This window comes from Microtus ochrogaster, chromosome 18 (assembly GCF_000317375.1).
Source record: "Microtus ochrogaster isolate Prairie Vole_2 chromosome 18, MicOch1.0, whole genome shotgun sequence".
NCBI lineage: Eukaryota > Metazoa > Chordata > Mammalia > Rodentia > Cricetidae > Microtus > Microtus ochrogaster.
In genome coordinates, this window is record NC_022020.1 from 33,964,513 (window position 1) to 33,979,959 (window position 15,447).

At 39.5% G+C, this 15,447-nt stretch overlaps 1 protein-coding gene across 1 annotated transcript in view; it reads right to left on the bottom strand.

The window, feature by feature from the left end:
• Positions 1 to 2,257: 2,257 nt before the first annotated feature.
• Positions 2,258 to 15,447, bottom strand: part of Ccdc112 (coiled-coil domain containing 112) — a 27,459-nt gene continuing 14,269 nt past the window's right edge. The window contains exons 3-10 of the mRNA XM_005356379.3: positions 13,990 to 14,111; positions 12,662 to 12,751; positions 10,087 to 10,162; positions 9,154 to 9,544; positions 6,591 to 7,004; positions 4,841 to 4,936; positions 3,592 to 3,710; positions 2,258 to 3,165 (exon numbers count right to left, since the gene is read on the bottom strand). Coding sequence (XP_005356436.1) covers positions 3,135 to 3,165; positions 3,592 to 3,710; positions 4,841 to 4,936; positions 6,591 to 7,004; positions 9,154 to 9,544; positions 10,087 to 10,162; positions 12,662 to 12,751; positions 13,990 to 14,111 — 1,339 coding nt within the window. The 3' untranslated portion in view covers positions 2,258 to 3,134. The remainder of the gene's footprint in view (positions 3,166 to 3,591; positions 3,711 to 4,840; positions 4,937 to 6,590; positions 7,005 to 9,153; positions 9,545 to 10,086; positions 10,163 to 12,661; positions 12,752 to 13,989; positions 14,112 to 15,447) is intronic.

Below are 15,447 nucleotides of genomic sequence, written 5' to 3' on the forward strand. Positions count from 1 at the left end.
GAGAGAGAGAGAGAGAGAGAGAGAGAGAGAGAGAGAGAGAGAGAGAGAAATGACAGACTGAAATCCATACTGAAATCCATATTTCTTCGAATGCTAACCAAACCAATTTAAATCCTGGCCCCACACAACATAAGGGTTTGAGATCTGAAAGTTTAATTTTGCAAAGACTCATTTTTGGAGGGCCACAGTTTTAAGCGGAACGAATCGGCAAACTAAATTTACAGGTGGGAACTAGAGACAGACGTTTTACCAGAGAATTATCAACACTATGAAAATTCAGACACTTTTTCTAATCCTCCTTATAGTATCTGGAATTATTTAAAAATGCATGCACACATGGTTCTCATCTTACAACGTTTGGACCTATGCTGTGTATTGAGTACGGGTGCTTTGATAGTGAAGATATCAAATTGGCAGAGAGCAGTTCACTGAAATGGACCCATCAATGGACACTGGCAGAACTCAAGAACAGTTACGATTAAAAGAATATGATAAAGCATTGGCTCATTTTAAGAGAGCTAAGGCAATAATAGGGACAGAAGATAAAGCTATCCAAGCAGAATTTATGAAAATCAAACAAGAACAACAGAAGATACAAAGATAAGGAGGCAGTATATAAAAAAGTATTTGCTTAATAAGGTTTGAGGTTTGCTTAAATATTAAACATTGATTATATCAAAGGGAACTCGACAATGTAATAGTTATTTCTGCTTATGCTTTATTTCCACATTGTTGATAATTTAGAAATACTGATATAGGTTTCCTCTTTAAAATGAAGTATAACAAAATAGTGAAGTTGATTTTTGCTTGCACAGACATTTATTCATGGGTTGTTTTTTTCCCAGAGGACAAGACCATAAAAATTTTAGGCTTTATGGATCAGCTAGTCTGTCACAACTATTCAGGCCTTCAGTTGCAATTTCACTATAATTCATAATTTGCCACAGACAATGTATAACCAATGGGCAAGGCTGGTTCAGTAAAACCTTATTCATAAAAAGTAGAATTAAAGTTGCCTTGGAAGGCATTCATGACGAAGAAGTCCACAAAAGATTAGGCCCAAACAAGATCCTTTAAGAACCAATAAAGTAAGGAGAAATTTGGGTGTACTTTTAATTGTAGAAAATGAATTTCCTTGAAAACGTGATCTGTGAGTTAGTGTTACATATACTTATTTAACACTCAACCCCAAAGCACCCTGGGTAATTTTTGGTACTCAGCAGTTGCACAAGCTTAGAAACCTGAGTTCAAACCTAGGGATCAACAGAAAAGTGGGAAGAGAAAACCAACTCCACCAAGTTGTCCTTTGATATAGCCCAGCGAATTGTGGCACACGTGGGTCTGCCCCCAAACACATCATGCTTACACACACACACAATTAAAAACAAGGCTGGAAGTAAAGCCCGTGGAGCCTGGAGTTGACATGCTTGGGGCCGTAGGTTCGATCCAAAACACCGGCACCAAAGATACTGAAGACTGGAACAGTAAGATTTGCATCCACCAGTGAGTGTGCTTGGCTTTGATGCAGGCAGCTGAAAGGTGCGTTTGTGTGCAGTACAGGGCGACAGAAGAAAGGTTTGCTTTCCTCTATCTTAGGTAGCAGTTCATTTCTCTTGAATTCTCTCGTCGTGTATATTCCTCAGTTGTTCCAGATTATTTAAAAGAGTACGGAAAACAAGGAAATAAAATGGGCATTTCCAGTTAAGGATACTTATTGTGCACCAATAACTCTACAATTAGAATCTCTTTCTAAAATTTGGAATCTAAATACTTTGAATCCATATACTTATATAACTATTAACTTTATGTAAGGAAAGATTTAGATCATTAATTCTAGTAATTTCTGGGTCATTCAGTCTTTATGTCTCAAATTATAATTAGAGCCATTTGAAGATAAAATTTGTAAGAAGTAAATTTCCTATATTTTATGTATAAATAAAGTTGTAAGTTGAAACCTAATTAAAGTTATGGTGTGGGAGGTCCTTCTGTGTGTTGCTTTTCTTAGTTAATGAATAAAGAAACTGCCTTGGCCTGTTGATAGGGCAGAACTTAGGTAGGCAGGGAAGACAGAATTGAGCGCTAGGAGAAAGAAGGACAGAGTCGGAGAGACACCATGGATCCTCTGCCTGAGACAGACATCGTTAGAATCTTTGCTGATAAGCCACTGACACATGGCGATATACAAACTAATAGAAATGGGTTAAATTAATATAAGAGTTAGCCAGTAACAAGCTAGAGCTAATGGGGCAAGCAGTGTTTTAATCAATATAGTTTCTATGTGGTTATTTCGGTTCTGGGTGGTAGGGACAAACAAGCAGCCCCAGGCCCTCCTACAAAGTTAGGATAACATAAAATGTTTTAATATGGAAAACTGAATTGAATTGTTATAGAATTTTCTAGAATTTCAGTGTACTGTTTAAGCTAGCTTATTTGAGAAGAAAGAGGGGTCCTACTGTGGGGCAAGCAGAAGAAAACTGTACCAGCCAGTAGGATACAGAGACACAAAATTTATAAATCTGTGGATCCAGAAAGCCTGAAAGGAAATTTGACACAGTTGCAGGAAACCTGGAGGATGACATCATACTTTATGAGTAAGGTCCATGTAGCAAGGGAGGTTATTTAAAATAGTCTCCATATAAAACAAAGCATGCTTTAATCAAATACAAAATATTCATTACACAAAAACGAAACAACTGACAAATTACCATTTTGTTAAACTTAGAAAAAGTACTAAGTTATTGAACAACTCTTTTAAAAAAAGACACTTTATGTTTTTGTTACTCAAGCTTAGTTACTTCCAAGTTATAAAAGTTACAAAATTTTGGCTTAAAAAAGACTGAGTCTCCCAAATTATTTCCTAAGCCATGAAAAAACGTATTTAAATAGAATAATGTTTGTAACATAAACCTATTTAAATAACATTCATATTAACACTAGGCCAACATACCCTCTCTGTAGAAACGAAATATTGCCAGTGCTACGTGACACTTCAAACCTCTCAGTTCATACACAGCACAGCAACCAACCTGACTACACTACTAACATTTAAACAGCAAAGTGAATCACCGTCTCCGGAAACAGCAATACTAGCATTCTCATCAAGTGAACAGCAATTGCATTATCCCATAGTCCCTCTAGATTCCTTGTCGCCAGCTTGGAATGGCCCTAAAGAGAAAATGAGGAAAGCCATTATAAATATGCAGGAAGATCAAAACAACAACAACAAAACTACTCATGAAATGACAACTTAAAATATACACAGGGTTGGTGAGATGGCTCTGTGGATAAAGGCACTTCCAACCAAACCTGACAACCCAAGGTGGATTCCTGAGACCCACATGGTGGAAAAAGGGACACAAACCCCAGTTATGCCCTGACAGTCACATGTACACCACAGTAACCATAGCACTAACATGACCATACAACACAACATACAATATATATAATAAGTTAAAAATATAGATATGCTTTATCAATCTGTTAATGAAAATATATATTCAGAAACTGCATAAAATATAAATATGCATAAAACTGCATAAGATAAACCATTTATAAATCTTTAGAAATGGTCCCTTTCTACTGTCTTCTCACCTGTGTGGGATATGGAGAAGTGGCCCGGAGCCTGACGGGCCTATCTTTTTGGTTCGTTCTTCCCAGCCTTTGGTAGGTTTATAAAGCCTAGAGGGATCTCTACTGACATTATTTTCAACCTGTGATCAGAAGTAAAATAATATCAGTTAACTTATATGAACTACATTCGTGCTAAGAGAAATCTTTAGTGACGCAAAGCAGTGTTAAAAACTATACTTGGCTATTACCCAAACGTGAACTAACTAATGTGCCCAAATGAGCTCCAATTGTGCTTATACCCCTAACATCAATTAATAAACTGCTAATTTATCCTTTCCTAGTTCTCTATTATTTCATTTCTGTGTTAATTAAAGAAATAGACTACAGCTTAGTGTGAGAGCAATGAATAAATGGAGACTAGATAACATCAGTTAAGTCAGTGAGATACCTCATTGATCCTGAGCTGTTACCTATGAAACTAAGCAGTGCCCACAGCTACACAGATGCAGAATGGAGGTTCAGAAAGAAAGACGGGGACAAGACAGAAAATTCAGGGTGACAGAAAAGAGTGCTTCTAAAGTAAATGGCAGAGCTCGAATAATAATTGCTAACAATGTATTAAGTTGTGCTCTGTGGTATGTAAGTATGAAATATAAAGCAGAGAGATAATGAGATATAAGTGGAGTAGATCTGCCCGTCTCCTTAAAGTCAAGGGATCAGGACAGTGAGGAAGCAGCCCGGGAAAGGTGTGCTATGCTGTTGGTGTGATTAGAGATTCTCGACTGTAGACTGCAAAGAGCTAGGAGAAACCATTTGGACTGCTTTTGTCACAAAGAAATGATAAATATCTGAAGAGATGACTATGCCTGAATATCACATAATTACACGTTATATAAGTGAGGAAATATGTACTTTATTAATGTGAAAAAAATTATGCTTATATATTGCTTGAGAAAGTAAGTTTAAAAAGTAAAGGTAAGGGCTGGAGAGATGGCTCAGAGGGTAAGAGCATTGCCTGCTCTTCCAAAGGTCCTGAGTTCAATTCCCAGCAACCACATGGTGGCTCACAACCATCTATAATGAGGTCTGGTGCCCTCTTCTGGCCTGTAGGCATACACACAGACAGAATATTGTATACATAATAAATATTTTTTTAAAAAAGTAAAGGTAAATTAAAGCAGGGCACAACGGCACACACTTGTGCATTCAAAGCTAGCCTGGGCTGCATAGCAACATCTGTCTTAGAAAAAAAACAAAATAGACGGAGTACCTTTTCTTTTAATTTGGCCAGTCGCCTTTGCTTTTCTGCCTTTTCCTCTTCTTTTGACTGTTTGTCTAGAATTTTCAATTCAAGTTTATGCAAATCCTAAAAAAGTACCAACAAAAAAGATGACATTAAGAAAACAAAATTAACTAAAACTTTTGTTCTTAAGTGTTTGCAATTTAAATTACCTCAGCTGCCAACACTCCTTCAAAGGTGTTTTCTTTCCTTCCTTCCTACATACCAATCCCAGTTCCCCCTCCCTCCTCTCCTCCCGCTCTCCCCCACCCTGCCCCCCATCAGCTCCTCAGAGAGGGTAAGGCCTCCCTTGGGAAGTCAACTGAAGGTGCTGTTTCCAAACAAAGGCTGCATTTCCCTGAGTGCAGCCATGCAGACACTTTCTGCATTACCTTCATTTCGGATCTCATTTGCTTTACTCACAGGTTCGGCCTAAACCTCTTAATAAGCAAACTAAACCCATTTACGTATCAATAAACGGAGGTCTCGGCTGGGGTCTCTTCATATAATTTCATATTTTCAAGTTTCTTTTCTTTTTTTAATGGAGCCTGCTTACTATGTGTGTTGGGGGGATGAGTAAGCAGGAGATCTTTTGTTACTCAGTAACATTTTTATGTATAAACTAAGAGAAATGAACTAAAGTTCACATCACTCATCTATTTTTATGTTTTCCTCTATGCTTCCCTTTATGAATATTGCTGCTATGCATTACGATGCACATTAGCAATTCATAACATTTTACTCAATGACAGTTACTCTGTTTATGTGTTGTGTATCTTAGAATAACCTTCCCTGTCTTGCTTAGACAACACATTCAACCTGGCTCATAGCCTCCTCGCCTCTTGGTTCCCACGTGTTTTAAAGATATTCAAGTATAATACTCTGTGTGTGTGTAGAAATTGAACCTAGAGCCTCCAACATGTTAGGCAAGCGATCTTCCACTGAACTGCATGCCCCGCAGTACACTGAAGTGTTCATAGCTTCCCCGCAGACACACAGTTGTCACTCCTCCATGCCCCTAATCATTGCTTTTCCTTCTGTTGGAGAACAGCTCTCCTTCCCTGCTCCTTCAAGACTCAAGTCAAGCATCGCCTTCTCTCTAACAGTCATAGGTACCAGAGCTATCTCTGATGAGTTCCTCTGTATTTCCTGTCTATACCTTAATTACAACAGCATTTGTTCTAATTAGTGGTGTGATAAACATCATAGCCCAAAGAAACTTTAAGGGAAAAGGTTTATTTCAGCTCACAGTTGTAGTTTATCACTGAGGAGAATTAGCGCAGGATCCTAGAGCAGGAACTGAAGCAGAGGCCATGGAAGAGCTCTGCTTACCCGGTGCTTCCCCCTGGTTTGCTCGGCTTCTTACACAACCCAGGGCCACCTGTGCAGCGGCAGCACAGTCCACGGTGGGCAGGGTTTAGTTAAGAATAAAGAAGATGCCCCACAGATATGCCTATAGGCCAATCTAATAGAAGCATGTTTTCAAGTGAAGTTCCCTCTTCCCCTGCTTGTGTCAACTTGACAAGAAATCTAACCAGGACACTATCACTTTACTGGCATATATCTTTCCTCTTAAGTATAATTTACTAGAAGTTGGGAGTGAAGTGTGCTCAGTTATAAGAGGTCAGCGCAGGTGTGTGTATAAGATGATATGATGAACTCAGTGTCTGTGTAACCAAGCCCGGAAATGATGCTGTCATGACCCACACCTGTAGATTACTCAGGAAGGATCTTTACTCACTCTTTCTTGGAACCTGGAAATCTCATCAGCAGCAGTTTTCCTTTTTTCTGCCTTTTCTGTCTTTTCCTTTATCTCCTTCTCAAGTCTCAGGAACTCCTCCTGCTCTTTCTTTTGCTGGGTGTAACTTTCTAGGAGCAGTTTTAACTTAAACTGTCGCTGGCGCTCTTTCTGCTGCTTCCTCTCTCTCTCCTCTTCTTCTCTGAGCTGGGAAGCATGCTTCATTGACATCTCTATACTTTTCTGCTTTTTCCAAGCTTCAATTGCCAGTTTCTGCTTCTTTCTCTGTTCCTCTTTCTGCTTTTGGTTATCTTCTGGTTTGCTATGAGAAGGCATAGGTGTGCTGTCTGCCTTTTCTTTTAGCTTGAGTATTTCCTCTTTCTTTTGCTGCTTTTTGGTTTTCCAATTTTGAATAGACTAAAGTTAAACCAAAACAAAAAACAAGCATGCTTTTGATTAGTCCATGACATTTAATACAGCCTCAGTTCTAGCTTCCAGAAAACATGTTGATTTGTATATCCTGATGTTTAGGTTTTTGGTTTGTTTTAAATCTGTGCAACTTTTTTCTATTCACATTTTAAAATATTACTGTATCCTGTCAATCTCCGGACCCTGGGCTATTCCTTGGCATTCCCCTTCAAGCAGGAACCCTCCTCCGTCTCCGTCATCATTCTTGGGTTCTGCCACCTGCCTCTAACCACCTCACTTGAAGCTGTATTATTTGGGAATAGATCCTGGCTTTGCCATTTATTAGGCGTGAGTCTGGATGAGTCTCTAGTGTAAGCTCTGCTCATCTCCTGTGGTGTTCGGATGAGACTGGCCCCCAGAGGCTCATACATTTGAATGCTTAGTCGTCGGTTGGTGAACTGTTTGGGAAGGATTGGAAGGTGTAATCTTGTTAGAAAACATGCATTACTGATCATGGCTGAGGTTTCAAGTGCACACACCATTCCTAGCTTAGCTCTCTCTGTCCACCTAATGCGTGTGAAAAAAAAAAAGATGTAAACTCTCAGCTACTGTTCCAGCACCATGCCTGTCTCCTGCCATGCTCCTTGCCCCGATACATAGACTCTAACCCCTGGGACCATAAGCTACAAATCAAACGCTTTCTTTCATAAGTTGCCTTTGTCATGATATTTTGCCATGGCAATAAAAAAGTAACTAAGACATCCATAAAATGGTAGGAAGTAATTCTTATACAGGGTTATTGTGACAATTAAATGGGTTGGTGCCTGATTTATGATGCTTCAAGATTTCAGGAAAAAAATTTAAAAGTTCTATCTCCAATATGAATATGTAAAGATTATTTAAAATTCTAGCAACCTTTACATATAATATGGTACCTACTAATTTTTCAGTCCCCATCCTGGTCAGGAAACTATTTCCTCATCTTTCCTTACAGTGTATCATTCATTCATTCATCCATTCAATAAATCCTACACAGAGAAATAATATGAAAAGCAAAGCTATAGGATTAAGAGATGATTAGCAGCACCATCTAGACAGTGCCACTCAATATGCCAGACCTCAAACATCGCAGGAATTTGTGACAGAATGAACTTCTTCCTTACAGGGCAACTGACTGTCAGACGATCACCTTATCTCATGCTAGGGTGGTCAGGGTTTACAGACTGGAATCCAGTCCATGGGTCAGCTTTGAGTGGCACAGTTCTGGGTGAGATGCAGCATAGACACTATACAGGGCATGCTAGGAATGTTGTTAGTGAAGGCCCCAGGGGACCACTTATTTGGGGGTTGGCAAGAAGAGGTAGCCTTTAATCTAGGAATATTCTGTAAGTCACAAAAGGGATGGGAAAAGGAGATAAACATAAAAAGAGAAGGTATTCAAAGGTACTCTGTAGGGCCCTGGTCTCCCTTATTTCTGGGGTGCATTGCAGGGACAGTTTATGATCAGCTAACTAAGCTTCCTGTATGTTTCTGTGCTCTTCCTGCCCTGCCTGGTGGTTAGCTGCAGGGCATTTACTCCATTGTTAATATGGTAATTTTCCACCTGTCTGGGCGGAGATCCTTATGCAGCAGTTAGGTACATAAGGATTTCCCCAAGTCTGAATAAAGGGCAATCGGCTAGTCTCCTTTCGAATGACCCTGGTCTCTCTGTGTGTTCTTTCAATCTCCAGGCCCTTGCTCGACTCGCGTTTGGTACCGTGGCGCGTGAACTGTACCAAGGGTGTAACACAAAATTGGGTGTTACAGTACTCCAGAGCATGTCTGATTATCATTACCTATCCAAAAGACGGGCTACAGTAAGTGTTTTCCCCTAGAAACTCAGTTAGCCTCTTCCTGCTGTCTGTATGGCTCTGAATCAGTCCCATCCTGGGAGTGCAGACACAGTCTGATGGGACACTGTGTAATTTTTTGTGGTGCTGCAGCTGCAGTTGTACCATTGAGTACAAGTCCCTACCTATTCAACATCTTGTCTTCATCTGCTCTACGAGCTCCTGGGCTGACTGTACGCTGTTGTGGAACACTGATGATTCAGTTAAGAGTTCTGCAGTGCCTGGCACACACACACATGATGCTCAAGAGCTGTTGTAACTACTATTACCTCTTTTTTTCTCTCCTCTAGAGCCAGGAACTTCTGATACCACTTCTCGTGTTGCTCCACTTCACGCAGCGTTCTTCCCGGAAGGTGTTCCACAGCCTCCTTGATGAATGCTGGCTTCCCCTTATGTTTGCTCCTCACTTTCACGAAGTTCTGGTGGTCAAAGTCATCCCAGCCCCCCTGTCGCCCTCCTGTTTGCTGAAGGAATTTTTCAAACTCCACAACTTCTTCTGGTAGAGTACTTGGTGCCACTCTGTCTACGGGGACTTTGCTCGAGAGCGCTCTGAAAGCTTTCTCTGTTTCTGAATTTCCCAAAGCCCAGGAGTCAATTCTCCTGGAGATGGCATTCAGCTCATTATTAGTTGTTTTCTCTTCTTGAATAAGCTCTTCATATCTAAAATTAAGAAAAATGAAGTGTGAATAACATAGCAACCAATCCATATTAGCCCTTCACTCCCCTGAAAATTTAATTATCCCTGACTCTGTTTCCTCTCCCCTGTTGACATTTCCAATATTTTTTTTTTTCGAGACAGGGTTTCTCTGTGGCTTTGGAGCCTGTCCTGGAACTAGCTCTGTAGACCAGGCTGGTCTCGAACTCACAGAGATCCGCCTGCCTCTGCCTCCCGAGTGCTGGGATTAAAGGCGTGCGCCACCACCGCCCGGCTGACATTTCCAATATTAATAATAATGTTCATTATTATTAATAATAACTAGTCTTAAAAGAAGTGTTTCCTCAAACATGAACAGTCTTTCAAACTTTCGAGATCTTCTAGTGCACAACATGAATGAAAATTCGTTTTAAGAATGGGAGGCTGTCTAAACTCTAGGACAGAAGATAGACTGTAAGACTTGTAGTACATTAATAGGTGACAACCTAAAAGTGAGTTATTAGGAAACCAAGGTCAAAACTTTAGATTAAATGAGTTTAAAACATACATCAGTCTCTGTTCTTCTTTAAAAGTGTTGATTGCATTTTCAATCTCTTCCATCATTTCTCTGAGCTTTTCAACAACTGCAAGAAAAAGTCATATTTCACTATAGCTGAGTTAATAATTAGGAGAAAATACAGACTGTTCCTAATATAAAATCATTTCTTAACCTAAGAAATTAAGAAAACTGCTCACAAGTATATTTTTGTGATTACAATTTCTTATTAAAGGTATTGTCCTATACACCCATTATTAAATCCTATAATCAGTATTACTTTTATAAGAATTATTCCATACCACACATACTATTGTTTGACTTGCAAACTTTTTGCAATGTTTTGGTTACAAAAATGTGGACAGCCAGGCACAGTGGTGCACACCTTTAATCCAGCACTTGGGACATGGAAGCAGATGAATCTATGAGTTGGAAGGCAGTCAGAGCTACATATTGAGACCCAAAAAAACAAAAACCCAAAAACCAGTTATGCTTAACTTTGCATATAAATATATGTACTATTGCTGCTCTTTTTCTGTGGCCATATGTGGTATTTGATTATCTAAAACCATCTGATTTGTTTAATTTTCCTGTTGATGAGCCTTTAAATATGCACAATAGTAAAGTCCTTGCGTGTGTGTGATGGAGGTGGGTCATCTGTCTATCTGTTGCTTTCATTGGTTAATTAATAAAGAAACTGCTTGGCCCTCTGATAGGGTAGAATTTAGATAGGTGGAGTAAACAGAACAGAATGCTGGGAGAAAGAAGCCGAGTCAGGAGTCGCCATGATTCTTCCACTTCAGACAGACGCAGGTTAAGATCTTCCCTGGTAAGCCACCTCGTGGGCTACACAGATTATTAGAAATGGGTTAGATCAATATGTGAGAGCTAGCCAATAAGAGGTTGGAACTAATGGGCCAACCAGTGTTTAAAAGAATACAGTTTTCACGTAATTGTTTCGGGTGTAAAGCTAGCAGGGTGGCGGGACACAGCCCCACTGCTCCTATAAGCTAGCCGTGCGGGTGGCCGGGTGCCAGGAACGTAGCCCGCCGCTCCCACTACTGCAGAGTTCATCAACATGTGTGTATGTATGTATGTATGTATGTATGTATTTAAGCATGTCCAAGTAAGTATTTTGAAAATATGACTAATAAAACTTGAAGTAATTTCTGACTTAGGAAAGTCTCTGTACGTTAGGCTCACCCCTCTGCAGTGCAGACTCATTCTCTGCATAGGTGCTGACCTGTTCTCACTGCCTTCTCTGTATACTTTAGATCACTTCCAAAGGAAGGCAAGAACTGTCACTCTAGCTGATATTTTTGTGGTTATTAACAAGCATGGACATTTGTTTCACCTGAGTTTTGTATTTCTTTTGATACCCTTGTGCCTTATAATCTCTGTCCATTTTCCTATCACTGTTTCTCTTGGCTGCCCTAATTTGTAGACATTTTATATAGCTTATAAATATTCAATTATTAAATTACATAAGTAGATATACTTTTCTAATGTCTTTCAACAATATTTATAGGTTTGAGTGTTTTTAAAGTAGTCAACTATGGTCCTTTTTTCTTTAGATTTTGTTTTTTTTTAAAGATTTATTTATGTATTAAGATTTTATTTATTTATTTAGATTTTGTTCTTTTTTTTAAAGATTTATTTATTTGTTAAGTACACAGTGCTCTATCTGCATGCATGCTTGCAGGCCAGAAGAGGGCGCCATTTCTCACTACAAGTGGTGGTAAACCACCATGTGGTTGCTGGGAATTGAACTCAGGACCTTCAGAAGAGCAGGCAGTGTTCTTAACCACTGAGCCATCTCTCCAGCACCCTTGTTCTTTTCTTATACAACTGAATATTACCAAATAGTTGTTACATGTTCCCTCCAGCATGTTATGGCCTCACTGAATGTAATGAATACTACCCGTTCTTTCCCCATTTCCTGCGCCTGTCCCCTAGAGCACTGTTCATTCCATCCTGCCCCAGACCCACCAGAAGGTCTGTGAGCGCCACTGCGCAGCTTATGGAACAAAAGCTCGGAGATCTAGTCATTTCCCTAAAATGTCCTAACCAATAAATGGCAGGCCAAGGCTTTGATCCAGTATATTCTGAATACCAGTCAGGAATGAATTTTGAAACAGAAGATGAGGGTGTGAATTTTTCCCCTCTCACAAATTAGCATTTGTCCCAGTAGAGTCAAACCATTCCTTACATATTTTAAATACTTTTGAAAGATATATATTTTTTTAAAGCCAATGAAAGGATAAGCAGGGTAAGGGCTATGAATTGAGAAGTTTTTTTTCTACTTAGATGCCTAAATCTGAACCTTCCTATGCCAGTGTTCCCACCTCATGGTGTCTCTTCCCTAATTTATAACATTAAGGACTGAATGGCAGTTTAAAGGTGAAAATCCCACGTAAGCGCCGGTACTCCACTTCTCCACTCTATGCTTACTAATTCCTAACTAATGAAGTAGGGCTGGCGCCACGATTGCCAAATGAAAGACACACTTAGAGAAAAGCATGCATGTTCTAATGCACCGGCAGGAAACAGCAATAAGAAAAGAGAACCCTATATTAACTCTTCTTACAGTCAGGCGTGGGCTTCACGTCTTTCAGCTGGTGCTGAAGTTTCTTCACATTGTTATGTATTTTGGCCAACTGTTGCTGGATCTTTGCTCCTGTAAGGAAAAGTCCATACTTTAGTTCTGTGACAAGTGTAGCTACACTTAGGCTTCTGCAGATGAACCCATACAGTCCTTAGTGAAAGACAGCCAACTAAACAGCAGCCATTTATGTCAGAACATCTGGACGTCAGGTGTCGCTGCTCTCAATAAAGCATGACACTGTAAACCTGTGTAATGGAGATGCGTCTGTCCTTCCTTCTATGGAGACGGACTTAGGGACGATCATTTTAAAAGCATGCCAAGTAACTTAAGCTTAACACGTTTTATTCCCTGTTTTGGTTTTGTTTGGTTGGGGTACTTTTCGTTTGTTTGGTTGTTTGGTTGGTTTTGGTTTTTTATACAGGGTTTATCTGTGGATTCCTGGCTGTCCTGGAACTAGTTCTGTAGACCAGGCTGGCCTCAAACTCACAGAGATCCTCCTGCCTCTGCCTCCTGAGTGCTGGGATTAGCGGTGTGACCCTATATTTAGAAAGGAAAAAAATCACTAGAATTATTTTAAGTGTGATAAGACAGTATCAGGAGCAGTTTAATCTCTACCTAGCAAATCAATGTTTTTCTTTCTTTTTGCAAATCAATATTTTAAAGCTTAGTAACGCCATTATTTTTTTCCATAAGCAATAAGTAGCTTTTGTATTATAAGGAGTTTTGCAAAGTACAGACTCTACTCTACAAGGTATTCTCAGCCCCTATGATAATGATTAATCTATATAACAAACAACAGCACCTTCACTGTATAAGCTGTAAGGTATTCTCTTGTATTTCATCTCAGTATCAGATGCAGTTCTCTGGAGGGAGGTAGAAACTGTATGTAGGCTTTAGAACGTTGACAAGGAAACTTGGGCTTGGGCATGGACTGTTCTTATCCCTTTGTATGGCCAGTGGTGTTGGCTCTGACTCTACTGATGTTTACTGGGTCTAGTACTAGCAATCAGCAATGCCAGGGTTATTGATGAGTTAGACCCAGAGAGCACAGAAATGAAGTATTTTAATTTTTTAAATATTAAGTTTTTGCTGACTTAATTAATTCAAAATCAAGTCTAACCTATGAATATGGAAGAAAACAATTCAGTTAGAATGAACTTCAAAGTAAAATAAATCCATGTCCTTAAGAGACAAACTTATCACCAGTCATGGATCTCCACTGGACAACAGTCAATGCACAAGTACAACACAGGCCACCACTAGTCTTCAGGTCACTCAAAAGTTTGTAATTCACCGCGAACCCAACTTACTCTCTATCTTCCTGCTGTTTATCAGTTTGTTCTCCAATTCTTCCAGCATGCTCTGCTCAGTTCTCAAGTCCCCTCTTTGGTTGTAGAAATGACTGTGTTTATCTTTTTCTATAACAATAACTCTTTGGAAAAAGAAACAGATGGTAGAAATATGAATTCAGTATATTTTAGTTATTTAAAAAATGATGATATTCAAAATAATTAGTATTTTATATTCAATTCATTTAAAAAGGAATATAATTACTTAGACTAATAAGGTTAAGGGGTCAAAACACTATCTAACTTTAGCTAAAATTGGACTTAAAAATATAATTTAAACTATTACATATTTCCTTTGAAAATACAGAAACCTTTGGCTATGAGGTTCTAATTGTTAGTTACTATCCTCAAGAAAAAAACCAAATATCCTACTAAGGAAGCTTTTTTTAAGTTGGCAGAGAAATCAATTTTCTCAATGTTTGTTTTCCTTTTCCCACAAGTTATTTACCCTAAATATTAAGAATACCTAAGTATTTAATAGTTACCCTCTAATCTTGAATCTAAAGCAGCAGGATTGTCTTCAGCCCATGGCGTCATCGCACAGAACCTGAGAGGCAATGCTCTCCATAGTTTCCCAGCACTTTCCACCTTGCAGCACAGAGCAAGGTTTATACTGACAGACACATTGGGAGAAATGGGTGAGATGGAGCAGGCCCCGCGGGCTGTGGGCTGTCTCCGTGCATGTGTGAGAAGTCGTAAGGTAACGGAGAATTGCAAGGATTTCATCTACATAACAACTCTAACGGACAGAGAATGGCTACCAAAGCCCTGTTAAGGCTGAGAATCCCAGCAAGGTCTTATTGGGTACCAGAGACATCACTGTGACCCAAACAGAAATGTCTGCTGTGGATACATTATGTGTGATGATAGTTAGTTACATTTTGCTACTCATGGACTAGAAACATTAACAAAGATTTTCAAATGTACTAATATTGTGATACTGTGTACAACAGTGAATGTTCAGTAAACACTGTTTAAGAGAAAAAACATGGACTGTATGATAAAAAAAATTGAAATAAGGGGAAATCTTATAATATACAGAATGGATCTGAGAGGAACAGAAACCAGGGGACAATTAATTAAAAGATCATTGAAAAAACAGCTCAAGGACACAGTATTGCAAACCATTCCCTGTCTTCAGTGGGACCAATCATGTGATGCAGTGGGCTCTACTCCAGAGCAGCACTGCTCAGGAGAAACACAGCTTCCAGGTGCTGAAGACGGCAGGAAAGAGCCCTGCATATTACCCAGCAGCTTCAGTGCAAGCTGTGGATTTGGTGTGGAAACCTGATCTGACTCCAGGTTAGACCCACAGGCGCTCACTCAGGAAGCTCCACATCTCCTAGCAGAAGCTATGGACCAGGGTCAGGACCAGACACAGGCATGTAGAGGTCAGGACCAGACACAGGCATGTAGAGG